Source organism: Balaenoptera ricei, chromosome 19 (assembly GCF_028023285.1).
Source record: "Balaenoptera ricei isolate mBalRic1 chromosome 19, mBalRic1.hap2, whole genome shotgun sequence".
Classification (NCBI taxonomy): Eukaryota; Metazoa; Chordata; class Mammalia; order Artiodactyla; family Balaenopteridae; genus Balaenoptera; species Balaenoptera ricei.
In genome coordinates, this window is record NC_082657.1 from 11,206,409 (window position 1) to 11,232,889 (window position 26,481).

The 26,481-nt window shown below is 52.3% G+C and overlaps 1 protein-coding gene and 1 pseudogene across 2 annotated transcripts; both read left to right on the forward strand.

Annotated features, from left to right (window-relative positions):
- Window positions 1–26,481, forward strand: part of LOC132353967 (carcinoembryonic antigen-related cell adhesion molecule 1-like) — a 902,477-nt pseudogene that overhangs the window by 527,518 nt on the left and 348,478 nt on the right.
- Window positions 6,222–24,955, forward strand: SMG9 (SMG9 nonsense mediated mRNA decay factor). Of its 2 annotated transcripts, none has more exons than XM_059905832.1 (14): window positions 6,222–6,484; window positions 9,136–9,291; window positions 11,535–11,609; window positions 11,698–11,962; window positions 12,040–12,137; window positions 13,644–13,756; window positions 15,962–16,073; window positions 18,600–18,695; window positions 19,097–19,182; window positions 21,869–21,975; window positions 22,704–22,811; window positions 22,981–23,109; window positions 23,421–23,565; window positions 24,434–24,955. In XM_059905832.1, exons 2-14 carry the CDS (start codon window positions 9,142–9,144, stop codon window positions 24,510–24,512), a joined length of 1,563 nt encoding a protein of 520 aa, XP_059761815.1. In that variant the 5' UTR covers window positions 6,222–6,484; window positions 9,136–9,141; the 3' UTR covers window positions 24,513–24,955. The 2 variants fall into 2 exon arrangements, with proteins under 2 accessions (XP_059761815.1, XP_059761816.1); XM_059905833.1 differs by lacking the exon at window positions 6,222–6,484 and adding an exon at window positions 10,874–10,908 and having other exon boundaries at window positions 9,224–9,291.

Below are 26,481 nucleotides of genomic sequence, written 5' to 3' on the forward strand. Positions count from 1 at the left end.
CAATATTAAAAAAACAAACAACCCAATGAAAAAATGGGCAGAAGATCTAAATAGATAGATGGCCAAGAAGCACATGAAAAGCTGCTCAACATCGCTAATTATTAGAGAAATGCAAATCAAAACTACAATGAGGTGTCACACCAGTTAGAATGGGCATCATCAGAAAATCTACAAACAACAAATGCTGGAGAGGGTGTGGAGAAAAGGGAACCCTCTTGCACTGTTGGTGGGAATGTAAATTGATACAGCCACTATGGAGAACAGTATGGAGGTTCCTTAAAAAACTAAAAATAGAATTACCATATGACCCAGCAATCCCACTCCTGGGCATATACCCAGAGAAAACCATAATTCAAAAAGACACATGCACCCCAATGTTCATTGCAACACTATTTACAATAGCCAGGACATGGAAGCAACCTAAATGCCCAATGACAGACGAATGGATAAAGAAGATGTGGTACATATATACAATGGAATATTACTCAGGCATAAAAAGGAACGAAATTGGGTCATTTGTAGAGACGTGCATGGACCTAGAGTCTGTCATACAGAGTGAAGTAAGTCAGAAAGAGAAAAACAAATATCGTATATTAACGCATATATGTGGAACGTAGAAAAATGGTACAGATGAACCAGTTTGCAAGGCAGAAATAGAGACACAAATGTAGAGAACAAACGTATGGACACCAATGGGGTTGGTGGTGGTGGGATGAATTGGGAGATTGGGATTGACAGATATACACTAATATGTATAAAATAGATAACTAATAAGAACCTGCTGTATAAAAAATAAAGAAAATAAAATTAAAAAAATTAAAAAATAAATAAAAGGCCGTGGGTTCAATTCCCAGTCTGCGTTTGGCCAGGTTCAAGTCCTGGAACGTGGGTTCAAGTTCCAATTTGAGCTGCACGGTTTCCCTATCACTCCCAGCGGCATACAAACATGCTGTCATTCCTCCCATCTCAAAAACGGCCCACAGGAACTTTAAGCACTTTACATCCTCCACTATGTATTCACCAAACTGCAAAACATCCGGAATTCAAATTCAGAGTCTTTATTTTACATATTGTAAAATAACCTGTATGTGGAAATCCTTTAAAAGTAAGTTCTTATAGAACAAACTCCTGATACATTCAACAGCAGCAAAGGCTCTCCCAGACCAAAGAGCTAAAGAAGGCAGACAACACAGCAGACCTGCTGTAAGATTTCATCTGTATGTGGAAATCCTTTAAAAGTAAGTTCTTATAGAACAAACTCCTGATACATTCAACAGCAGCAAAGGCTCTCCCAGACCAAAGAGCTAAAGAAGGCAGACAACACAGCAGACCTGCTGTAAGATTTCATTTATATCAAGTTCAAGAGCAGACACAACTCACATGTAGTAACCAGAATTAGATCAGTGGCTGCTTCTGGAGTGGGGGAGCTGACGGGGAAAGGGTCCAAGAGAAATTTCTGGGGTGTTGGAAATGTTCTCTACCTTGACCTGGTTAGTGGTTACACGAGTATATATATTTGTAAAAATTCATTGACCAATACTCTTTAAGATCTGTGTCTTTTCTGCACTTCACCACGTTTAAGTTACACCTCAACAAAAAAAAAAGATAAAGAAAAGTAAATACCTGTAAACTTTTCCTTATAGATTCTACATTACGATATTGAGAAGTTTCCATGACATAGTGAGACTGAGACAGGAGGGAAGGGGGCAGGACACAACCTTTAAAAGAATGACACAGGACTTCCCTGGTGGTCCAGTGGTTAAGACTCCATGCTCCCAATGCAGGGGTCCTGGGTTTGATCCCTGGTCAGGGAACTAGATCCCTCATGCATGCCGCAACTAAAGACCCAGCGCAGCCAAATAAATAAATAAATAAATATTAAAAAAAAAAGAATGACACAGCCCCTCGAGGACACGACTAAAACTGTTTGGAACCTACTAGGTCCAAGATGGCAGAAGACTGGACTTCCCTAGACCTTGAGCCTCATTATACGTTTGTTGCAATACATCAGCATATGCTAAGTGACACACCCACAGGCACCATAACAGTTCTGAGGCTGACCATAAAAGGCCAAAGAGTGGGTGGTGGCCCAATTCCTGGAAATCCCCGCCCCTTTCCCAAAATATTTGGAATAATCTTCTCACTTGTTAGCCTATGAAATTATCCAGCCCATAAAAACTAACCACCCCCACACCCCAGTGCCACTCTTGCCTTCTGAGATGGTCTGCATTCTGCCTATGGAATGTGTATCTCTCTAAATAAACTTACTTTCACTTTACTATGGCTTGCTCTTGAACTTTCCTGAGTGAAACCAAGGACCCTCACTTGGTGGCCCGTCCCTGGGACTCGCCTGGGACATGACCATCCTCTTGCACCCCATTCTCCTGCAACAAGACTGGGGGATAAGACAGCCATGTTTCCTTCATGGTGGACCCCACGTCCACCTCCAGCTACTGCTCTGTATCTCTGCTCCCTAGTCGATCACCATCTTTTTGGAACTCTTTGTTTCCTTGGCCCCAGTTTATCACCTCTCCTGATGTTCCTGCTCCTTCTCTAGGATGCTGGTCCTTTCCCTGATTCCTATACGTGGGAGGCCCAGGGCCCAGTCTCTGCTCAACCTACTCCCTCAGGCTGGATGGTTGCAGCAAATTCCGGGGCTTTAAATGTCATCTATATATTAACAGCTCCAAAATTTAGCACACTTGTATAGTTATTGATAAAATGACAGGACATCTGAGGTTTGCTTAAAAGCTTAAAAAATAATACAGAAACTCCAGGAAAAAGTGTGCTTATATGTGGGAGAAGAAAACAGAAGAAATAAGGTAAGTAAAATGTGATGACTCCCCACACTGGGTGGTGGGTATGTGGGAGTTCTTTATACCAGAAAACCTCTGTGCGTGTTTTTAAAATTTCATAATGAAAAGTCAGCAAAAATTCTGTATCTACAAACCCTGGCTTCGCCTTAGTGCGACCACTTACTTGGACCACTTCAGATGTCCAATGTGCATCTCAAAGTTAAGCAGTTCAAAGCTTGTCAATTTCCCGTCAAGGCTACTCCTCCCCATCTCGGTAAAAAGCATCACTCTTCACCCAGTGGGTCAGGCCCAAACCTTCAGGATAACTTTTAGGTCATCCCTGATTCATGCTTCCTCTCACATAACCCTCTTCCTGAGTCATCATCATCATCTCTTGCCCAGGGAAGAGACAGCAGCTTCCTCATTTCCTGCTTCCACTGCTGCCCAGCTGCAGCCCATTCTCCTCATGGCAGCCAGCGCTGCTTTAACTTTTTTGTGCATAGATAAGAGTCACATAGTTCAAAAACATGAAAGTCTTAAGACGTTTTCCTCCACATCCACCTATAACCTTCACCCCCACAGGGAACCACTGTTACTACTTTTTGAGAATAACACTAGAGAAATCTTTATAAAACATACCTCACAACATGCTGGTCCTTGCTCACGGCCCTCCAAAGGCTTCCTGTTACACTTGGAAGTAAATTCAAAAGCTCTTACCATGGCTCACAAGACCCCATGTAACCTGGACCTCTCTACAGCTATATCCCTAAATAATTCTACCCCTTTTCCACTCTGCTCCGGTCACTCTGGTCATCTTGATAATCCTTGAACACCCAGGTCCATTCTCACTTCGGGGTCTTTCCACTTACTGTTTTTCAGCATCTTCCTATGGTTCATTCCCTTACCATCTTTCAGGCTTTTGCTCAAATGTCACCTCAGAGCAGCCTTCCCTGACCAACTGTCACTCTCTGTGACCTCTGTCACTCTCAATTCCCTTATCCTGATTTGTCCAAGCATCTTTTACCTGACATCATCTGCCCCTACTGGAAGATCCGTTCCTGGAGGGCAGGTGCTCTGTCCTGGCAGATGACTAGAGTTCCATAATTCGTTCAATAGATACAAACGAATGAATGAAGTGAACAGAGAAGTGACTTGAGAAATGAATAGATCGTTTGGCAAAGGGCTCTTAAAATTCCCAGTGCATGTACCCTTTGACCCAGCAATTCTACTTCAAACAAGATATTCTATTGATAATACTATCATCTACATGCAGTCAGATGTACAGGATATTCATTGTGGCAAATGTTTGTAAGAGCAAAAGTTCAGGAACTACCCAAAACGTGTATCAATAGGGTAATGGTTAAGTACGGTACATCCACACAACAGCACGCCATCCCACTTATATAAAAGGCAGCTCTCTGGGTGCTTGATTGCACCACTGACTCACCGCTAGGCAGGCTGCCCACTGCCAGGGGAAAAATGTGTGCTCGCCCTAGAGTGAGACAGGGTTGGGTTTGAATCCAGGCCCTGATGCCTCCTGGCCCTGGGTACTTCAGTAAGGCCCTTCTTCTCTCTCAGACTCATTTTCTGCATCTGTTAAACAAGGAGGGGAGAAGGTTACAGTGATGTATATAAAGCAGAACCCAGTATACAGTGGGCTCATGGTCCAGTGCCAAGCCCTTTCTTTTCCCTTAAGTCAAATCTCCACCTCTGAGGGTTGCCCAGAGGTGAAACTGGCATTTGTGAGGCTACTCTGGGGTTGAGAAATTCAGGTAAGAAAAACAGATTCGACCTAACAGATGAAGATGCTAAAAGGGATAATGTCAGACATAACACAAAGATGGCCTGTCATGTGTATCTCTGCCAGACACCCACAATCTTCTGGAGAATCCATAAACAACAGGACTCTCAACTCAGTCTGTGTGATGGTTGTTTTCACCCAGCCTGGAGAAATGGTTCCACCTGCCACCTGTGCTGAGAAAATGACAGCAGGGATGAGGCCTGGACGGGAGGGGGGCAGTTCAGACTCAGTCACTATCACTGTCATCATAAACCACAAAATAATGACAACACACAGTGCTACTATGCACCAGGCACTATTCTAGGCACTGTCATCCATTTAACTCTGCCAGTATCATCATTCAGTGCCCTCATCTCCGTTGTAGAAACAGGACACAGACGCAGAGAGGTTAAGGAACTTGGCCAGGCTCAAGCTCTCAACCCCAATGCTTTGCTGTAACAGTAGCTCCAGAAGGAAACTGAGAAGCGGTGCTCTAGGAATGGAATATGGGAGCCAGAGAGGAGACGGACTTTTCTTGTCTACCCCATGGACTGCTCGACTTTTGTCAGAATGTACACGTATTCCCTGTCCAAATATAATTTTGTTGTTGTTTGGCCGCGCCACGCGGCATGTGGGATCTTAGTTCCCCGACCAGGGACCACCTGTGTCCCCAAGCAATGGAAGCCCGGAGTCTGAATCACTGGACCTCCGGGGAGGTACCCAAATATAATTTTAAATGAAAAATGGTAAATTCCCCACTCACCTACATATCTATGAATATATGTATATGTATATATACCCTTCTCTCTTCTCTTGAAGCATCTATCGTTCCCATTGGTAACCACCCGCTTCAGCTAAGTCGCGGAGCCCTTTGGGCTAACTGCGCATGCGGTCTCCGCGGGCCTCACTCTCCGCCCGGTATTCCTCTGAGGCGCGCACAGGGTTCCTACCGCAGGCGTTTGAATTGTCGACTCTTAGCACTGTATCCCTCCTCCACCGCAGCCCCCGAAGGGTTTATACGTGCTCTTCTTCCCACCAGTCCACGTCTCACATCTCTTCAGGATCTGACCTGCCCATGTCTGCTGCCTCACCTCCCACCCCAGTGGAACTCCATGAGTCCAAGCCAGTCTGGACCTTTCTCCCGGGGTTCCCTTGCCTGGAGTGTCCTTGCCTGCCCTTCAAGGTCCAATCGTACCCGCACCCTTTCCTAAGTGATTTGATTCCCTAGCCGTCTCCTTCCACAGACCGGGATCCCTTCCAGGGCCTACGCCAGGTCTGATTCATTCCTGTGTTCTCAGCACTCACTCAGCCCGGGACACTTAAATTCTTTCCTGCTGTCCCACCCCACCGCGTCCTGCCAACACCACAGCTGAAGTGGTACTCGAACCCAAAGCATGCGGCGTCCCCGCCCCCGCCCCCGGCTTCCCCGCCCCCCACCCCCGACTTCCCCAGCTTCTCTGCAAGCCCACGTACGCCCCCAGCGATGCGCACGCGCACTGAAGCGGAGTCGCCGCGCACTCCCAACTCCCCTCTGCAATCCGCCGGCCTGCTGAAGCCAACCACCTACATCAACGCATGCTCCGCCCGGCGCTCACGCTCGATTCTTGCGCGCCCAGCCTGCGGCGCATGCGCAGGGCAGACAGCCCGCGAGACCTGATCTCGGTTCGGCCCCGCGAGATCTTCTCGACTTCTTCCTCCCTCGGACTGGCCTTCCTTGGGTGCCGCTTCCGGCATGCCCCCACCGGTTCTGGGTTGACCGGTACCCGCTCTCTCCCGCTACGCTCCCGGGTCCCCAGACTCCATTTACAGGCCGGTGGCTTGCGGTGGGACCTCCCCGTCCCCACCCCACCCCCATCTCGGAGGGCGCGCGCCCCCTTGCACCCCAGGAACCAATCAGCAGCCGCCTTAGGTAAGGGGCCCGCGTGCCTGCGCGAGGCTGGCGCCTCGGCGGGGGGCGGGGCACGGGGCGTGTTTCGGGGCCCGGCTCCTCCTTGACCGCTAACCGGTCGCTCGGACGCCTGGCGGTTGTGCGTAACTGAGTTCTGAGTCAAAGCAACCCGTTAAAAAGCGCGTTGGCGGGAGTGGGGTGGGCAGGAGACAGATAATGTGTATATAGGAAAAATTTCAGTTCTGGGAGACCATTTATAGCGAGGGCCTGTAAACTGGCGGTAAAGTACTGCGAAATCCCTCCAGTAACGTGCAGAGCCCTGGGGACACTCGTAGAGGGCCTACAAACGGATTTTTAAACAGTGGGGAGGTCCTCCAAATTCCTCTAAATACAGTGTAAATAGAAACTTAAGTTCTGGGGTTCCCTATGGGAGGCCTGTAAACAGGTGCCTAATTATGCTGAAGTCCCCTGAATAAAACACAGACTCAAGTGCCAGGGGAGACCCCATATAAGAGGCTGTACGTATACATGTAGTTGCTGGAGAGTCTTGTAGAAAAATAGTGTGAATAGACTCAAGTTCTGGGGTGGGAGTGCTTCAATAGACCATAAATACGGAGTTAGGAATTGGGAGTCTCCCCAAATAACTTGCAAATAGATTCTGGGTGATCCCCCAAAAGGAGCGTGTTAAGAGATGCTTAAGTACTGAGGAAGCCCCCCAAAGAATTTGTAATAGGGGAATTTGTAATTTGTAGTTCTGGGAGGTCACCTTAAGAGTCCTGTAAATAAACACAAATAGACTGGCTTTATACTTTTGGGGGGGGGGGAATCCCCAGAGGAACCTGGAAACAATATTGGGAGTCCCCAAAATGCTTGTAGGTGAACTCTTAAATTCTGGGGAGCTTGCCATAGGGGCTGTAGAGTAAACTCAGATACTGTGGAAGTTCCCAGAATAACATGCATGGGAAGAAGGTCCTCATGGGTTATGTAAACAGACACTGTAGTGCTGGAGCAGAATCCCTATTGAGGCAAGAAAACAGACAAGTGCTGGGGAGGCCTCCAGGATAAAGTGTAAACAGAACCTTAATTGCAAGGGGGGAAGAGTCTCAATTTCTGAGGAGGCTCTCCTTTGGGAGACTGTAAACAGTCATTTAAGTGCTGAATCAGTTTGCGTAAGCATCTGTAAACTGGCCTTGTCCTCCTTTGTCCCAGAAGGCAGTCTTCCACCTAGTTTGTGGCTAAGGGAGAGGTCACGTAGAGCAGTGGGAGAGGAGCTAGACAAGCCCCTACCTGGCTAACAAAATTACTTCTGCATCCTGTAAACAGATACTTCCGTTCTGGGGAAAGAGTCTTACACAAGAACCTCTTCATGTCACTGTACTGGGGTGGGAGGTGGAGGGATTCATAGAATGATTTGAAGGCACTTCAGAGCTAAGCAAAGGTCAGCAAACGTTTTCTATAAAGGTCCAGAGAATAATTACTTTAGACTCTGCAGCCCATAGTATCTCTGTCTCAGCTACTCAACTTTGCCGTTGTATCAAGAAGGCAGCTGTAGACTATTTGTAAATTGATGGATGTGGCTGTATTCCAATAAAACTTTATTTCCAAAAACAGAAGGCAGACCAGATATGGACCCGTGAGCTACAGCAGTTGACCTCGGAGTCCTACAAACAGACATACTCAAGAGACTTCCCTGGAATAAAGTGTAAACAGCTGGGGAAACTCCCTAGGGGCCTATAAGCAGCTAGTTAAATGATAGAGAGTGAGTTATATAGGTAACCATACATTTTATAATGTCTTAGATGTGAGACATATAATGACATATAATGACCCTGGTGAGGGGCATATAATGTCCCTGGTGAGACCTTGGAGTGTGAGGGATGGCAGACCATCAGTAATGGAAGGTGAACACACTGAAAGTAGAGGGACACCCGGTGAAAATAGGTCCTTGAATACAGGTGCCCCACCCCAACATGTGCCAGTATTGGGTAATCAAAAGGGTAGTTGTCGGACTGGGAGTCATGTTACAGATTTGTATGGAAATGCTTTGCTGCACTTTGGGAAAGAGTATGTCCCATTTTTATGTGACCTTCCCCCATGTGTTAGTATTTATGTTGAGCAAAGTGATTACCAGTTGGGAATAGTTTTGGCTGCAAGAGATAGAAGGGGATTTGTTTGTCACTGCATCCAGAGATAGGCAATTTAAGGTTAATAGGGAGTCCCCAAACCTTGTGTTTTGTCTCTATGCCTTCCTTCCATTAAGCTGCCTCACAGACCTCGATGGCTGCTTGAGCTCCAGCCTCCACACCCGCATTCCTTTCAGCTAGTAGGAGACAAAAGGCAGGTGCCAGTGTCTATGAAGAAAAGTTTCTGAACGCTGCCAAAACACACTTCTGGTGTCATACCATTGGCCAGAAAGAGCTTAGTCACATGGCCGCGGCTAACTGCAGACTAGGCCGAGAAGCGTATTCTGGATAGCCATGTGTCCAGCTCAGAACTGAGGGTTTTCTTTGGAAGAAGTGAAGAATGGCTATTGAGATCCTGCTGGCAGTCACTGCCACAGCCACAGCCACAGAGCTCTCTTGAAAGGAAGTGCCTTCTTATAGTCCAGGGTAAGCCACGTAGAGTGGGGAGAGACTTTCTTCATCCTGGAATCATCCTTTTTCTACCCATAGGTGACCATGTCTGAGTCTGGGCACAGTCAGCCTGGGCTCTATGGGATAGACAGGCGGCGGCGGTGGAAGGAGCCAGGCCCTGGCGGCCCCCAGAATCTCTCCGGGCCTGGCGGTCGGGAGAGGGACTACATTGCACCTTGGGACAGAGAGAGACGGGTGAGTGTCTGGGCCCAAGGGCAGCGTTCATGTGTCCACTGATTCCACCAATGTTTATTGAGCACCTGCTAGGCACCGGGCCCTCATCTAGATGCTGGGGATATATCTTTGGACAAAACGGACTGCCCTCAGAGTGATAAAGGGGCTGTCTTAGATGAAGCAGTCAGAGGAGGCTTCTCTGAAGAGCTGACTTTTGAGCAGAGACCTGAAGGAGGCAAGGGGACAAGTCCTGACAGAATCTGAGTGAAGAGCATTCAGAACAGAAAGAAGAGCAAATGCGAAGGCCCTGAGGCCTTTATCTGGTGTGTTCAAGGAGTAGCCAGGAGGCCAGCGTGGCTGCAGTGGATGAAGAAGGGAAAGTGATAGAAGATGAGATCAGAGAGGAAACTGGGGCCAGATCATGTGGGACCTGATAGGCCTTGGAAAGAACTTTGGATTTCGCTGACTGGAATTGGCATTGGAGTTTGAGCTGAGAGGTGCCAGAAGCTCCTGTTTTCCAGAGTTGTGTAATAATAGCAGCCTTTTTTGTCTGTTGAGCAGTTTGCAGTGTGCTGGTGCTCTGCAGAGTGCTTTCCATCCTTTGGGTCTTCCTGGACTCCTGCAGCTGTCCCATGAAGTAGAGCCTGCGATAGACCCAGTTTTCACTAATGAGGAAATGAGTCTTAGAGGGGAAGGGACTTACCCAAAGTCACAAGTCAATAAGCTTTGGGGCCAGGACTTGAACCCAAATCCAAGTGAGCCTCAGGCGCAGCACCACTGTGTCTGCTGTAGAGTGTCCTGGATCGGGAATCGGGAGCTCCGTTGTGGGCCCGGTCCTGCCTTGCTCCTCTCCTGCGTGTAGGTGACGCACTGCCAGAGCCTGCCCCCCGGGTTCTTTCTCCAGGGCCCTGCCCGCCTCTAAGGGCTGTTTATTGCCGGGGGTGAGTGGAAGAAGATAATGGTTGGGACAGTTTCTGAGCCATAAAACTGCAAAAAACATGAAGGAAATTTATTCACAGTGAGCTTGGCTCTTATTTGCTCCTTCCCTTGGGCCACAGCATAAGTGACAACACGCAGTCTCTCCTCCTTCCACACACATCTTTCTGGGGAATGTTACCATCTTCCTGCACCTTCAGCTTCAGTCCCTGAACAAGCAACTCCCAGATCTCTTGTCTTTGACTCTGACTTTGCTACTGACCCCTGGCAGCCTCCTAACTGGCCAATGGACTCCTCACATCCTCCATGTCTCCTGCTGATCTCAGCGTCTTCCTGCCAATTCTCTTCCTCCCACTACTAGTGACAGCCCATCAGGTCTCATCCTGGTCACCCCCCATGCCAGTCGGGCACCAGTGCTGTACATGGTGCCTCCTGACTGTATCTCCTATCCATCATCTTCTCTCCACCCTCACCTGTTCTTTGCAAAGCACGTTCATATCCTTTGGTTTGTCCTTCGTCATAGGCCAGTGAGTGAGCAGGATTTAAATAAGTATCCTCAATATGTGGGTGAAGAAACAGACCTAGTGAAGGGTCAAGACTGTCCCAGGGTTACTCAGGCTACCACAGAAGGAACAGGATTCCAACTCAGGTCTCTCCCCTTTCTTAGGCAGATGGGGGTGAGACAGAAGAGGCATGAAGAGGGTAAGGCATGGGAATCAGTCCGCCGACTTGGCTAGCCCGGGTGGGGCTGGGGAGCGGAGGTTGGGACAGCAGGGCTGTCAGGATAGCAGCTCTAGATATTGCTCACCTGCCACGTGCCCAATGCTGCGTGGACGGTTTGTGAGTCCTGTCTACTCTCACCCTCTTAACAGTCCTGTGAGGAAGGAATTCCTATCCCCATTCGCCAGATGAGCAAACAGGCCTAAGTAAGGGTGGTTCCTTATCCGTGTTCACACAACCAACAAAAGCCAAGGCCAAGTTCAAATGCAGATGTCTCTCGCTCCAGAGCCCCAGCGCCTTCTGCCTGGGCTTGTCTAGCAAAGGCAGCTGAGTGGAGCGGCTGGCAGCGTGCTTCTGGAACCCGGCTGTCTGGCTTCGAGCCCTGGCTCCACTGCTTAATTGGCTGTGTGGCCTTGGGCAAGCCAGTTAACCTCTCTGGATCTCAGTTTCTTCATCTGAAAAATGGGGATAAAGGTATCTCTCACAGGGCTGTTGGTAGGATTGGAGGAGTTTATGTCTGAAGGCGTTTAGAATGGTACTTGGCACTTAGAGGGGTGTCCAGGGAGCTAGGGGAGCCACTCCTGAGTAACTGCCCTCCCTCACCACAGGATGGCAGCGAAGAGACAAGCACGGCGGTCATGCAGAAAACCCCCATCATCCTCTCAAAACCTCCAGCAGAGCGGGTGAGTGGGGAAGACGCTTTGGAAGGGGAGGCTGGGAGCAGTTAGAGCAGGGATCTCTCCACTGACCGGAACCTTCTCATGCCCGTAGTCAAAGCAGCCACCGACTCCAACGGCCCCTGCCACCCCGCCTACCCCAGCCCCTCTTGAGAAGCCCATTGTCCTCATGAAGCCACGGGAGGAGGGGAAAGGGCCTGCGGCCACAGCGAGTGCCTCCACCCCCGAGGGCACTGCCCCACCACCCCCTGCGGCCCCTGCGCCCCCCAAGGGGGAGAAGGAGGGGCAGAGACCCACGCAGCCTGTGTACCAGATCCAGAACCGGGGCATGGGGACTGCCGCGCCAGCAGCCATGGACCGTGAGTTGGGGCCGGGCGGGATCTGGTTGGGAGCCGGAACCCCCTCGCACAGACCCTCAGCACGTCCTTGTCTGCAGCTGTCGTGGGCCAGGCCAAACTGCTGCCCCCAGAGCGCATGAAGCACAGCATCAAGTTGGTGGATGACCAGATGAATTGGTGCGACAGTGCCATTGAGGTACTGGGGGGTCAGGGGTCTCTCCCTGCTCGACCTTTTCCGGGTCCCACACCCTCACCTCCTCCCCGCCCCCCACCTTTTTGGCAGGCAACACCAGACTAGACAGCTTTCGGGCAGTGGCAGCAGTGAGAGAGAATGGATCAGAAAGTTCTCACCTAGCTGGGCCGAATTTCAGTGGCTGACACTAGCTCAGCTGTGCTGGTTGTTAAAATGCTGAAATACTTTGATACTGGTTGGCAGAGAGGGACCCACTACCACCGCAGAGGCCCTGGGATCTCCTGCCCCCCCTCGCGCGCAGCAGGGCAGCCTCCGGGGCCTGCTCCAGTCCTCCTCCTGGTTGGTCGAGACCCATGCAGTACCAGTGTGAACTGGTTTGAATGTTAGCCCCGGAGCTTCCGCCTCCATCCCAACAGCCCTCACTCTAGTCCACACCTCACACTCCTGGACCGTCACATCTACTTCCAGTGTCCCAGTCTTCATTTCCCCCTTCCTGTTTTTTCCTCCCAGGCTTGTCACATTCCTCAGATTCTCCCAGGTATGCTCCCTCTCCTTCTCCAACAGCTTGGATTTACTAACAACATACCAGGCCCATCTGTTACCACTCTCATGTTGATATCAACTGGGGAGCTTTAAAAAAAAAAAAAAGCCGCTGTCCAGGCCCTGCTGTAGAGCGCTTACCCACAAATCCCCAAATGCGGCTCATATAACTGAGGAACTGAATTTGTAGTTTTGTTTAATTTTAATTAATTTAAATTTAAGTAGCCACATGTGGTCAGTGTCTACCATATTGAACTGGGCTAGCCCTCGATATTCTGCTTTAGTGGGTCTAGGGTTCAGCCCAGGATTAGAGGGGTGTTTTTTAAAGCTCTCCAGATGGTTCTGAGGTGCAGCAGCCACATTGAGGACATGACTTGTTTTCCTTGAGGAGTGTCTGTTATGCCCCCTGGTGGTGAAAATCAGCAGAGCTGGCAGCCCAGAGGTGAAGGTCTCAGGATTCTGTAGGACTCTTAAATCCCACAGACAGAGCCAGGACGGGCTGGGCTCCCCTTCCTGCTTACTGCTGCCTTTCTCATGCTTTCCCATGTTTTCCCAACCTGCCTGAAGCCCAAAGCCTCCCAGGAGTCTGCTCCAGTGGCCCTCAGTTACCCAGTCCTGGCTGCTTCCACCCATCCTTTTGTTCCTATGCCTCTCCCCTTCTCCTCCCCAAAGTCAAGCACCCCTTTTCCTCTGTGTTCCAGCCACGCTGACTTCCTAGTACCTTCTTGACCAGCGAGGCTCTTTTCTGCTTCGGAGCTCTCACAAATGCTGTCCTTTGTGCCCAGAACATTCCATATACCCCCCCTTCCCCCGCCCTTTGCCCAGTTGAGGGGATTTGGTGCACGAACGTTTTTCTTTATATCTGAGAAGGTAGGCGGACGAGCCATGGAAGTTTCTAGGGCCCCTTCCTCACTCCCACTCCATCAACCGACAGATTTTTGAGGGTCTCATTCCTGCATCTTCCCGCAGTACCTGTTGGATCAGACTGATGTCTTGGTGGTTGGTGTCCTGGGCCTCCAGGGGACAGGCAAGTCCATGGTTATGTCGTTGTTGTCAGCCAACACTCCTGAGGAGGACCAGAGGTGAGGGGGGCGTTGGGTCTGGAAGGGAGGTGGCACCCACCTAGGTCAGGGGAGGCTGGGCCTGGATATTGCAAGTGGTGTTTGGGAAGTTGCATCCCCTCCCTTGACCTCAGTGTCTTTGTCAGACGAGGTTGATGACCAGTCTGGACCAAACTTTCGTGTAGCTCCAAAGAAACCAATCCTGTACCTCCCTCCCTGCCTTCCTTCCTTGTGCCAGCAAATGGTACAGGGCCGTCAGGAACTGGCATGGCGTATTCATTAAGTCTTTGGATTTAGGTTCACCTCAGTCTCAGCCCTGTCACTCACCAGCTGGCTGATCTTGGGCAGGTCCCTTCACCTCCTAGTATTTCACTTTCTCATCTGTAAAGTGGGATTTTGGAGGATGAGACAAGATCGGGAAGGCAAAAGTTAACAAGAAATTGGCACAGAGCGAGTGCTCACAGGATGTGGCTGATGTGGCCTGGGAAACTGGGACAAGAGACCTGGGTGAAGGGCATGGGTTCTAGACCAGCCTCAGTCCTGCCTTGCTGAGTAAGGATGGGGTATGATTGTGAAGGTAAAGGATGGAGTCCTTTGGGGGAGGAGGGAGCTTGAGAACTAGAGCCCCAAACTGAGGGCAGGGAAGGAAAGAGGGAAGGCAGGGATTAGGGAGTAAGGTAGGGAACGTAGACAGTCTAATTAGGGAAGAATCAAGATGGGGGGTGAGCAGGGGTTGTGGCCACTTAGGGTTATCTAAAAGCGTAGGAGTTTGGTTTTCATAAAGTCGGTGATGTCACCCTGGATACCATGGATGGGCCTCAGCGGTCCATGAACCCCTGAACGGTATATGCAGGATTCTACACACATTTACAGTCAGGCTTCTCTTCTAGGGAAAGTGTCCATAGTTCCCACCAGCTCTCAGAGGGTCCTGAGGGAAACCCGGAACAGGTTAAGAACCCCTGTGGTGAGAATATACATCACCAGACCCAGAGCTGCGGGTGCCCCACCTCCCAGGTCGGCTCCGTCCCCACTCTTCTCTGCTCACTCACGACTTCACCTCAGCTGGGCTCCGCTCTGGCACAGCTGCAGCTCTCTTGGCTGGCATCCTTTCCATCTCAGCTTCCACCCCCAACTAGCAAAACTTTCCTGTGGCTATCGGCTTGGATTCTTGAGCTAGAATCCTGTCGGCCTAATGTGTCCTTCTGAGGCAGGTCCGCCTGTGACATGGCAGACGTTGGTACCAACTCTCATCATCGGGTCTCATAAGTTTTACCTCCTAAATATCTTGAGAATTCATCTGCTCCTCTCCTCCACGCCCATCTCCTGGTCCAGGCCACTGCCATCTCCCCTGGAGGAGGCCAGGAGCTTCCTAACTGGTCTCCCTGCTTCAGTTCAACAAATATTTATTGGGTGTTTACCACGGGCCAGGCCCTGTCCTGGGTGCTGGGGCTACAACAGTAAACAAAAGTGGCCAAAATCTCTGTCCCCGTGGGGCTTGCATTTTAATGGGGAGCTAGTAAACAAGCACATTAGAAGATGATAATCAAACGGGAAGGGGCTATAGGGAGGTGGCGTTGGGGCCAGGTTACTGTTTTAAATCAGGTGGTCAGGGGGCCATTTGAGAGCAAGCGGACTCTGAGGAGGGGGAGCAGGGAAAGCGCTCCAGTCAGGGTAAGAACTGGAAACCAAGATGCCCCGCATCCTCTCACTGTGGGGTGGAGAGTATTCAGTGCTGTGTGTCCCGTGCCTGGCACATGGCAGGTACACTTGATAATTAATACCTAGCAATTTTACATCGCTGTGTATCAGGCATTCTTTTAAGGGCTTTATGTATATTAACCTCACAGTCACTCTGAGAGATTGAGACTATTGTTGTCCCCGTTTTACAGATGAGGAAACCGAGGAGAAAGAGATGAAGGAACTTACTCAAAGCCACACAGCCAGGAAGAGGCAGAGCTGGGGTTTGAATCCCAGCAGTGCAGCAAAGTCCTTGCTCTTAAACACCTTGGTCTACTGATTTTGTTAAGACTTAACAGGTCTACCTGTGGGTAGGGATGAAGTCATGTGATATAAAACATAGCCCCCTAGGCAGCAGGGGCCATGGATGGAAGGCTTTGCGGGCAGGCGGGGAATCACATCTCATGGGCTCACTCACAGGGCCACACTCTGGAGGTGGCAAAGGCCAAGAACCTGACCTCTAATGCCCCCACCTGCTCCTTTCCACAGGGCCTATGTCTTCCGGGCCCAGAGCGCCGAAATGAAGGAACGAGGGGGCAACCAGACCAGTGGCATTGACTTCTTTATTACCCAGGAGCGGATCGTTTTCCTGGACACGCAGGTGCTGACCCCCGCTCACCCCACCCTGCTGCCTGCAGCACTCAGCTTCATCCCCAAATGTGTTTAAGCCAGAACCTTGCTTGGATTCCATGGGGCTCCGGCCAAGCCATGGACATGCTAGTGCCTTTGGGCAAGTTGTGTCTCTTTTTGGCCCTTAGTCTCTTCTTGTCAGATTTCGCCCCCTCTCCCCTCCCATCCATCGTGTACACAGGAGCCTAAAGAATCTTATAGCATAGCAGTTGGAAGTGTGGGCCCTAGAGTCAGTCTACAGCCAGAGCTGGCCTTTAAGTAAGTTTTAACCGCCCCACCTCCATTTTTTCATCTGTCAATGGGGGTGATAGTTCTCTCAGCTTCACAGGAGGGTTGCAGGGAGTCAGTGGAACAGTCCAGGCAGAGTGCTGGGCACGGGATGGCGCATGGTGAGCCTTCAGGCGCCTCACTGTCACAAGAGCTGGCCTGTCCTGCATTACCTGGCAGCTTTCTTCAGCTTTTCCAAGATCCCTGTTCCTTAGCTAGGCAGCCGGGGCCTGTGCGGCTCGCCTCCGTCAGACCCCCTGGACTCCCCTCTCTGGTGCAGACACCAGCCCCGCCACGCACACCTCCAGGCCTCGCCATAGTCTCGCTCCCGAGCTCTGCGACCTTGGCCAAGTTGGTTAACGTTTCCACTCCTCGGTTTCCTTAAGTGGGAAAAACAACATTACCTCCCTCGTGGGGTTTCTGTGAGGTGTCAGTGAGTTAACACAGGTAAAGTCCTGGCATGAAGTGGGTTCTCAGTACTCTTGGCTGTCAGCATCGTCACCGTTAGAACATTCTCTCTCCCCTTGCTTTGTTGCCTGGCTGTTGCCTTCTCCTCCCTGAAGACTCCGCAGGGGCGTTGCCTCCTCCCGGAAGCCTCCCACTCCTCTGAACGCCCACCGGTGCCCATGTGCACCTCACAGCACAGCACGTGACTTACCACAATCCGGTTCTCGCATTCTGTGCCCGCTCCTCTCTGGTCTGCAGCTCCTCAGGGAGAGGCCTGGCCCACAGCTGATGCTCAGTGAATGTTAGTGGAACAAAGTTCTGGCCACTGTACACATTGATGGGTGGAAAACCTTCCAAAAATGTGGTGTGAGACCTGTGTGCCAGGCCCTGTGACAGGACCACCGGGACCTCGTGCCGAGCTGAACCAGCTGCGGGCTGGTCCGGGGCCCCTATGGGGCAGAGCAGAAGTTAGAACAAGACAGAATGGAAGGGACTTCCCTGGTGGTGCAGTGGTTAAGAATCCGCCTGCCAGTGCAGGGGACACAGGTTCAAGCCCCAGTCCAGGAAGATCCCACATGCCGCGGAGCAACTAAGCCCGTGCGCCACAACTACTGAGCCTGCGCTCTATAGCCGGCGAGCCACAACTACTGAAGCCCGTGCACCTAGAGCCCGTGCTTCACAACAAGGAAGCCACCACAAGGAGAAGCCCGCGCACCGCAAGGAAGAGTAGCCCCCACTCGCCCCAACTAGAGAAAGCCCGTGAGCAGCAAGCAAGCAAACAAACAAGCAATAAATAAATGAATGAATGAATGAATGAAAAAAGACAGAATGGAACACTGCAGTGTTTGGGGTTTTAGAAAGTGAGCCCTTGGGAAAGCCTCTTTCTTAAAGTTAATTCCACCCAGGGCAGGAAGAAGTGGATAGATCATCCACTAATTTAGCCTCTTGTACTTTTAGTGGGATGTTCTTTTAAGAAAAGGTGATGAGCTCACCGCGGACTCTTTTACACCCACTGATGCAGTTCTTTTGTTTGTTTGTTTTGGCTGTGTTGGGTTTTAGTGCTTCGTGCTGGGTTTCTCTAGTTGCAGCGAGCCGGGGCTACTCTTCGTTGCGGTGCGTGGGCTTCTCATTGTGGTGGCTTCTCGTTGTGGAGCACGGGCTCTAGGCGTGCAGGCTTCAGTAATTGCAGCACTCGGGCTCAGTAGTTGTGGCACGCAGGCTCTAGAGCGCAGGCTCAGTAGTTGTGGCGCACAGGCTTAGTTGCTCCGTGGCATGTGGGATCTTCCTGGACTGGGGCTCGAACCCGTGTCCCCTGCGTTGGCAGGCAGATTCTTAACCACTGTGCCACCAGGGAAGCCCTGATGCGGCCTTTTAAATCCTCACTAGTCTTCACATTAATCATTGTTATTTGACCTGAGTGATTATCCTAGTGAAGTGTTGAAAGCATTTGAAACAGCAGAATAAGGGTGTTGCAGCGACATGACTCATTCAAGTAAATGTTAGATTTATTAGCACTAGGAGCGTTCTTCTGGGGCACACAGCACTTGAGAGCAGTGGGGACTTGTAAGAGAGCTGGGGAGAGTGTGTCGGCTTTGAAACTTTTTTTCTGTCACCTCCTCTCACTGACTGGTTCTTTTCTAATTAGAAACTGCCCGTGTATCTGACATTATTTTGTCCTGAGAGGTGATGTATCTGCCGTCATCGGGTGGAACTTGGGTGGCCATGTCCCCTGGGATCCTGACCCCCAGCCTTTCTCTGACACCTTGCTGTCTTCCTGCTCCAGCCCATCCTGAGCCCCTCCATCTTGGACCACCTCATCAACAACGACCGCAAGCTGCCTCCAGAGTACAGCCTGCCCCACACCTACGTGGAGATGCAGGTGAGGGGGCCGAGCCGGGCCTGGTGGTCCAGGATGGAGAGCTAGTGGATACAGGTTGGGCTAGTTTCTGCTTCATAAGAGCCCTGGGTACCCCAGAGCTGGAGGGAGAGGGCAGCACCAAGAGTCAGACCTGGCTCAGCTCCTGACTCTGCCTCTCGGCCAGATCATCCCCCTTCAAGCCTCCGTATCCGCCTGTGTAAAAAGGGGCTGATCATTGCCACCTGGCCCATTTTAGGGATGGCCTGGAAGGGAAGTGCCAGTACAATCTGGGCGCATAGTAGGTGCTTATAGGCTCAGAGGCGCTTTTGCCCTGTGGCCCCCTCAGCTGAGTCCTGAGATCAGGGACCCCAGTCTGGGCTGAGGGGACCTTCAACTCTGTTGTGCGTTCCTGCCCCGCGCAGTCTCTCCAGATCGCGGCCTTCCTCTTCACGGTCTGCCACGTGGTGATAGTCGTCCAGGACTGGTTCACGGACCTCAGTCTGTACAGGTGAGGCGCTGTCGGGAGCGGAGCCGGGCCAGGGACGGGGGGCCAGGGACGGGGGCCCCGAGACTCAGCCACTCGCCCGGCTCTCACCGCTTCCACACGGCAGCCACAGGGACCCTCTGAAAACGTGAGCTGGAAAGGATCACTGCCACCCAGTCCTCTCTCAGCACACATACACACTTACAACCCTCCACGGACTGTGTACATCACTCAGAGTAAACTCCAAAGTCCTCCCCATGCATGGCTAACCAGGTTCTACGTGATGTGGTCCCGGTCACCGCCCTGACCTCTCCCAGCACTTCCCTCACTCCTTCCATCAAAGGTGTGGTGGCCCCACGGCTGTCCCTCGTGGCGCTTAGGACCTCTGCACGCCTCATCCCTCGGCTGGAAACACTCTCCCCGCGGCTGCCAGGCCCCCTCTCTCATGTCCTTCACGTCCCCCTGAGGCCTCCCCGACCTGCTAACACTGCCTCTCCTGTGACTCTCCCGCTCTCACCCTGCTGTGTTCTCCTTCATTGCACGTATCACTCCCTGACAGGATGGTGTGGACCTTTTTATGGTCTTGTCTCCCTCGTTAGAATGTAAGCCCCAGTGGCTCACACAGTGCCTGGCCCAAGGTGGATATTTAACACAAGTTTGTTGAACGAATAGCATACTGAGGAACTGGTCCTTAGAGCCTCATGGCCCATCCCCTCCAGGCGTAGGTGCCGTTCCCGTGGGACCATGGTGGGCAGGGAAGGGAGGGAGTCAGGATCTGGCAGGAGTCCTGCCTGAAGCAGCTGGAGGTTCCAGAAATGCCCCCAGATAGGACTGGCTCCCATCCTCTTGGCCTCAGGCCCCAGGAGGTAGCTGTGGGGAGGCCAGCAGCCGTGGGCACGGGGCCCAGACAGACAGATGGAAGGAACGGGAGCTTGTGGGGAGGGGAGAGCCGAGCTGAAGGAAGCAGATGTCTCCGGAGTCAGGCAGTCCTGGGTTTGAATCCCAGTACTTGTTAGGCAAGTGGTTGCTTTTTCCACACTTCCTCATAGGCAAACGGTGTCCTGCAGATGAAGTGAGTTAAAGAATGTAAAGCATTCAGCACAGTACCTGGTGCGTAGTAAGCAGTAGATTAAGTGGGAGCTTAAGGTTTGTGTTAGTTAACTCTGGGGATGGGCGGGAGCTAAGGGTCTGGCCCACAGTAAAAAGCAACCTGCTGGGAGAGCCGGCTGTTGTGACCAGATCTAAGTGACTTAATTCTGAAACACCCCCTCCTACCACCATCGTCCGTTGGAATTCATTCGAAGGACAAATATATTGGCCATTTACATAGGCTGGTCACTGTTCTGGGCTCTGGGGATGCAGGTGTGAACAAACAGGTAACACAGGCTGCCCCGTGGCGTTCACATTCTGATGGGGTGTGGCCTCAGGCTGGCCCGTGCAGAGCCTGGTTTTAAGCCAGAGTCTACATGTGGGCTCCCCAGAGCAGGTGTATCCCTGGAAATTGTGGATACCATATTTGTGGCCTGATTTAGGGACGGCCTGGAAGGGAGGTGCCAGCGCAATCTGGGCACATAGTAGGTGCTTATAGGCTCAGAGGCCCTTTTGCCCCGAGGTCCCCTCAGCTGAGTCCTGAGATCAGGGACCCCAGTCTGGGCTGAGGGAACCTTCAACTCTGTTGTCCCTTCCTGCTCCCCTCAGTCACTCCAGATTGCTTTGTGTGCATGTCTGTACGAGGAGAAGGGCAATAGTTTATCAGATCCCATTAGCCCTTATCTCAGGTTTATTTTATTTACTTTTATATATATGCTTATATATTTGGAAGAATTACTTTAAAATAGCATAAACTGAAAACTTATATCCATACAAAAACCTGCACAGCTTTATTCATAATTGCCAAAACCGGGGGCAGCCAAGATGTCCTTTGGTAGATAAATGGATAAATAAGTTGTGGTACATCCACACGATGGAATATTATTCAGTGTTAAAAAGAGATGCGCTGTCATGCCATGGAAGACAATGGAGGAGCCTCAGATGGATATTATTAAGTGAAAGAAGCCAATTTGAAAAGGCTTCATACTGTATGATTCCAACTCTGACGTTCTGGAAAAGGCAAAACTATGGAGACCAGTAAAAATATCGGTGGCTGCCAGGGTTGGGAGGGGGAGGGAGGGGTGAATAAGGTGGAGCAGAAAGGATTTTTAGGGCCCTGAAACGACTCGGTGTGGTACAAATGGTGGATTTATGTGGTTTTTGTCAAAACCCATAGAACATACACCACCAGGAGAGAACCCTAATGTAAACCGTGGACTTCGGGTGGTAACGATGTGTCGATGGAGGATCATCAGGATGTTGCGAAGTGGGAAGGCTGTGTGTTTGTGGGGGGGGGGGGGTGGTCCATGGGAAATCTCCTTGCTTTCCACTCAGTTCTGCTACGAACTTAAAACTCCTCTAAAAAATAAAGTATTTTTCTTGATGGCATAAACTCATTAAAAAATACATACGTGTTGACATGGGTCCATGGATCAGTGTCTGAGAGGGTTGTCTCTGGGTTCCCTAAAACTGTGTGAGAAATATGGTGTGTATGTGGCATTTTTCTGAGTGTCGCTGTAGCTTTAATCAGATCCATGAAGGGAGCCCCCTCCTTCCCCAGGCTGTGGGATATGGGGGGGGGCCGGCGGCAGAGCACCAACCTGTCACCCCAAACCCCAAGGTTCCTCCAGACAGCAGAGATGGTGAAGCCCTCCACCCTGTCCCCCAGCCATGAGTCCAGCAGCTCGTCAGGCTCCGATGAAGGCACTGAGTACTACCCCCACCTGGGTGAGAGGTGTTCTGGGGGCGGCAGTGGTGGGCAGGGGAGAGTGGGGGGCGGAAACCGGGCGTACTCTGGGGAGGGGGCGCTGGGAGGAGCACCTGTGAGGGTTGTGAGGAGGAGAGTCAAAAAGGATTAGCTGCCACTTCCTCTGAGGGTCCCCCTGGCCATCAGGGCCATGACCCTCGAGTCCAGCTCTGGCCCCTCGATCAGAATGGGAGCCCCTTGGGGGCAGGACCCTAGTCTGCCTGTTTCTGGGTCCATGGCACGGGGCTCAGGGAGTGAGTGTGGAGTCGGCCCTGGGGGCGCCATGCACCCTGGTCACCCTGCTTGGGCCCCTACACGCACATACTTGGTCCGCTCTGTCCTTGCCCTGCTCTCTGACGCACTGCTCTTCTGCAAAGATGCGGCTCATTTATGACACCCCAGGCAGGGTCTTCCCCGCGTCCTCCACCTGGCCCAGCCCCTGGTCTTTCTGCCAGGCTCCTGATCACGCGGCCGTCTTCCTCTTCTGCCTTTTCCATCAGACTGGGGACTTCCTGAGGGCAGAGACCAGATCTGACTCATTTCTCTGGGTCCCCAGCGCCGCCCAGCACAGGGCCTGGTACTAAAGGGAGGTTACTTGTCATGTAAATACAAGTGATCTGAACTCCGGGGCAGTGCCGCCTTTGGTGTGAGAAGGGGAACACAGCACGAGCACGAGCTGCCGCACATTCCTGTCTCCTCCCACCCGCAGTCTTCCTGCAGAACAAAGCTCGCCGGGAGGACTTCTGCCCTCGGAAGCTGCGGCAGATGCACCTGATGATTGACCAGCTCATGGCCCACTCCCACCTGCGGTACAAGGGTGAGGGTCCCCCAGCCACCCCCCAAGCTGGCCAGTGGCCTCCTGGCTCCCAATCCAGTCCCATAGCCCCGGCCCCCAGACCGGTCCTGTGACCCCAGCTTGACCACCCTGCGCGTACCTCCCCCGGCCCTGCAGCGCTGCCTGCAGCCTCACGGGTTCTCTCCGCCAGGTACGCTGTCCATGTTACAGTGCAACGTCTTCCCTGGGCTCCCACCCGACTTCCTGGACTCCGAGGTCAATCTGTTCCTGATGCCCTTCATGGACAGCGAGGCAGAGAGTGAAACCCCCCCAAGAGCAGGTACGGTTCCGCCTCGAGGGGATCTGGTCCGTAGGGAGACACGGCCCACCTGATGAGAGGGAGACACAGGCTGCCCTGGTCTGGGGGTGACAGGGACCCGCCCTGGTCTGAGGGGAGACTCAAGCCTGTCCTTGAGGTGCTCAGACCCTTCCGTAGGAGCATGTTTCCGAGTCACGGAAGGACGGGGGGACCTGGGCCGGGGCTGAACTCAGAGGCGCTCCTGGCAGGCCGGGATGCTGTTGACGGGGAGGAAGGGCCTCTCTCGGCAGGCTGTCCCCCTTCCCCTCCCCTCCTAACTTCTGACTTCCCAGGACCCAGTTCCAGCCCACTCTTCTCCCTGCTCCCTGGGTACCGAGGCCACCCCAGCTTCCAGTCCTTGGTGAGCAAGCTCCGGAGCCAAGTGATGTCCATGGCCCGGCCGCAGCTGTCACACACGATCCTCACCGAGAAGAACTGGTAAGAGCGCTCGGCAGAGGAGGTCCAGTTTTACTAGTGGGGAGGTTTAGGCTCAGAGAAAGGAAGCGTCACGTAGCAAGGTCATGCACTGTGGTTGGGTGTCACTTGACTGCAAGGAGTAGGGCCAGTGAGCCCAGTCAAGTTTAAAGATTTATTCTGAGGCCCTGAGCGCAGAGAGCATAGCTGCACCGGAGAGGAAAGCGGAAAGCTGTCAGGGGCCACAGGAGCCGCGTTCTCCAGGCCCCTCCCTCCCCCCACTGGCCCCCTCCACTGGGAGCCTCTGCCCCTGGCTTTCTCTACCTTCCTTCACAAAGCCCTGCGCTGCTTCCCCAGCCCCGACTCTACGTGGCTCTCTATGCCCAGAGCCCACAGCAGTGCTGCCACAGACCCGGGGCTGCCTCATCTCATTTCCCAGAGAAACAGAAACTTGAGAAGTAGCTGCAGCTTGGCTCCCCTGGGTCTGTCTGCAGTCGGCTGTGGGCGGAAGGGGCGGGGAGTGCAGACACAGCAGGAAGCCACTCGAGTGCAGGTCGGAGCTCTGTTTCTCTCTTTGGTCTAAACCAGGGCCCAGCGGGGAGGGGAGAATTTGGGAGGTGGGAGGGTTATGCAGCTGCTAGACATTTCTGATCATCACAAGACTGGAGGGATGTAGAGATAGACCCCTACCCACAAAGGCCAGCACTGAGTGCAGCGGGAAGCAGTTTGGGCCCAGAGGTGGGCGCTCGAGGACTTCAGCTTCCCTTCCCCTGGGGAGGTGAGAGGATCAGGCCACCTAGCATCGGCGTTGGCATCTTCCCTGTGTCCCAGGCGTTACGGTCATGCGGGGGCCACAGCCAGGGCAGCTCTGACTGTTGACGTCCCCTCACAGGTTCCACTACGCCGCCCGGATCTGGGACGGGGTGAAAAAGTCCTCCGCCCTGGCAGAGTACAGCCGCCTGCTGGCCTGAGGCCAAGGGGAGGAATGTCTCGCAGAGAACCTCCTTCCGGGCCCCCAGTGGATGGCGAGGGGCACCCACATCCTCTCCCCGTGGGGCGGAGAGCGGCAGCAGGCCTGATGGACAAGGGACTGTGACTTCCTCACCCGGAGACACGAGGTGTCCAGGGCCAGGCCCCCATCCTCAAGGGAGTGTTGTTCAGGGGGTGACTTTGAGATCCCGCCCCCAGCCTGGACGAGGTAGCCCATCATCAGCCCCCACAGTGACAGGCGGCGGGAGGAGCCTGAGTGGTCACCAGGAAGCCCAGGCTCCGTGTCGGCCTCCCTCTGCAGGGACAGGAGCAGCAGGTCCCTCTGTCCTGACGCCAGGCCCCTGCCTGGAAGGTGAGGCAGGGTCTGGGAGCTCTTTATTGGGGCAGATCTGGTGGCTGGAATAAAAACAGTCATGCAAGCCTGTTCTGGAGCTCCTCTTCTTCCCCCTCCCCAGCGTGCTGTCCTGGGAATCCCCCCAGTTCTGGGTCCCAGCCCTTGGGGGCAGGTTAGTCATGGCCTCCCACTGGACCCTGAATGAACTTCCCATGGGCACATCCACCGTAGGTCAGAGAGTTGTCAGGGGTGGTTAAAGACCAGTCTTTGCTACGTAGGAAGCCTCTAGAAAGGGGTATTCTATTTCCTGGGGTGATATCAAGCCTCCCATCTCTGTGTGTCATGGAGAGGAAGGTACAGGGCCCTCGTTTTCTGCTCACTTGAAGACGGTGCCTTCCCTTTGGTGAAATGCCTAGTTAAATGCAATGCCTAACTCAATTCGTTAAAAAATAGAACACGTCCCTAGTTAAATACAATTAGTCAATATAGTATACTGTCACTCGGTGTTCACAAGGGGTTGGTTCCAGGACTCCCCATAGATACCGAAATCCTTGGATGCTCAAGTCCGGTATATTAAACAGCATAGTATTTGCATGTAACGTGCGCACATCCTTCCATCTACTGTAAGTCATCTTCTAGACTAGTTAAAAAACCTAATCCACCAGTCAGTGCTATGTAAATAGTTGTAAATACAATGTAAATGGTATGTAAATAGTTGCCAGCACTTGGAAAAGTCAAGTTTTACTTTTTGGAACTTTCTGGAATTTTTTTTTTTCAAATATTTTCAATCCAAGGTGGGTTGAATCCACGGATGTGGAACCCTGGGATACAGAGGGCCAACTGTACTTCCCCTTAGTCAAAACAGGTTCTACCCTTGTTCAGATACTCATGTGTTATCCTTGCACGTGATGTTATCCTTACACACGGTGGCTCCCTTCCTCTCTAAACCTCAACTGCTCTTGCTGAGAAATGGTCCCTCCCTTTCATCCAGAACCTACCCTCAATTAAATACACCATACAGTTCACTGTAGTACCTATCCTCACCTGCTCAGTTAAATATGGTACATCATCCTAGTTTAGGGTTTCCCAAAGTATGTCTCCAGATCGGTCTGTTCACCGCACCCGAATCCCAGACTAGTCCTGGCCCTCCAATCGTGCCACTCCAGCCTGGTTCCAGTCCGACCAGCTGATCGGCTCTGCCCACCACCCCCCAGGCCACTTTGGTCTCCCTGGCTTCCCCCTGCCCTCTGGTGTACCCTGTGTACAGTCCTGGTGTCCAGGTCATGGGAATCCTGAGGTCTTGAGAAAAAAAGCACAGCTGAAGAGGGTAGAGTGAGGGCCAACCTCACTGAAGAGGGTAGAGAGAGGGTCAGTGAAGAAAGCAGGCCAGAGAAGGTCTGGCCAGAAGTGGGGAGTCTGCAGACCCCAGGTCTGGGAGGTTCGAGGCCCAGGGCAGGCTCTGGCCCTGCCACCACTGGCTGAGACCTCCCTTCCTGCCTGCTTCCTAGGCAGGAACCTCCCTTCGTGACCCCCCAGGCCCTTGAGAGCTGTTCACTGCCCTCTTACGGAAATGCTTCTGCATCCTTTGCCACCGTGTCCCGATCTGCACAGACACC

What these genes read in the sequence shown, in the direction of transcription:
- SMG9 (XM_059905832.1), top strand. Translation starts at nt 9,142, where the DNA reads ATGTCTGAGTCTGGGCACAGTCAGCCTGGGCTCTATGGGATAGACAGG. An exon ending in GGTGCGACAGTGCCATTGAG is followed by an intron (nt 12,138 to 13,643) that starts GTACTGGGGGGT and finishes ATCTTCCCGCAG; the next exon opens with TACCTGTTGGATCAGACTGA. An exon ending in ATCCTCACCGAGAAGAACTG is followed by an intron (nt 23,566 to 24,433) that starts GTAAGAGCGCTC and finishes GTCCCCTCACAG; the next exon opens with GTTCCACTACGCCGCCCGGA.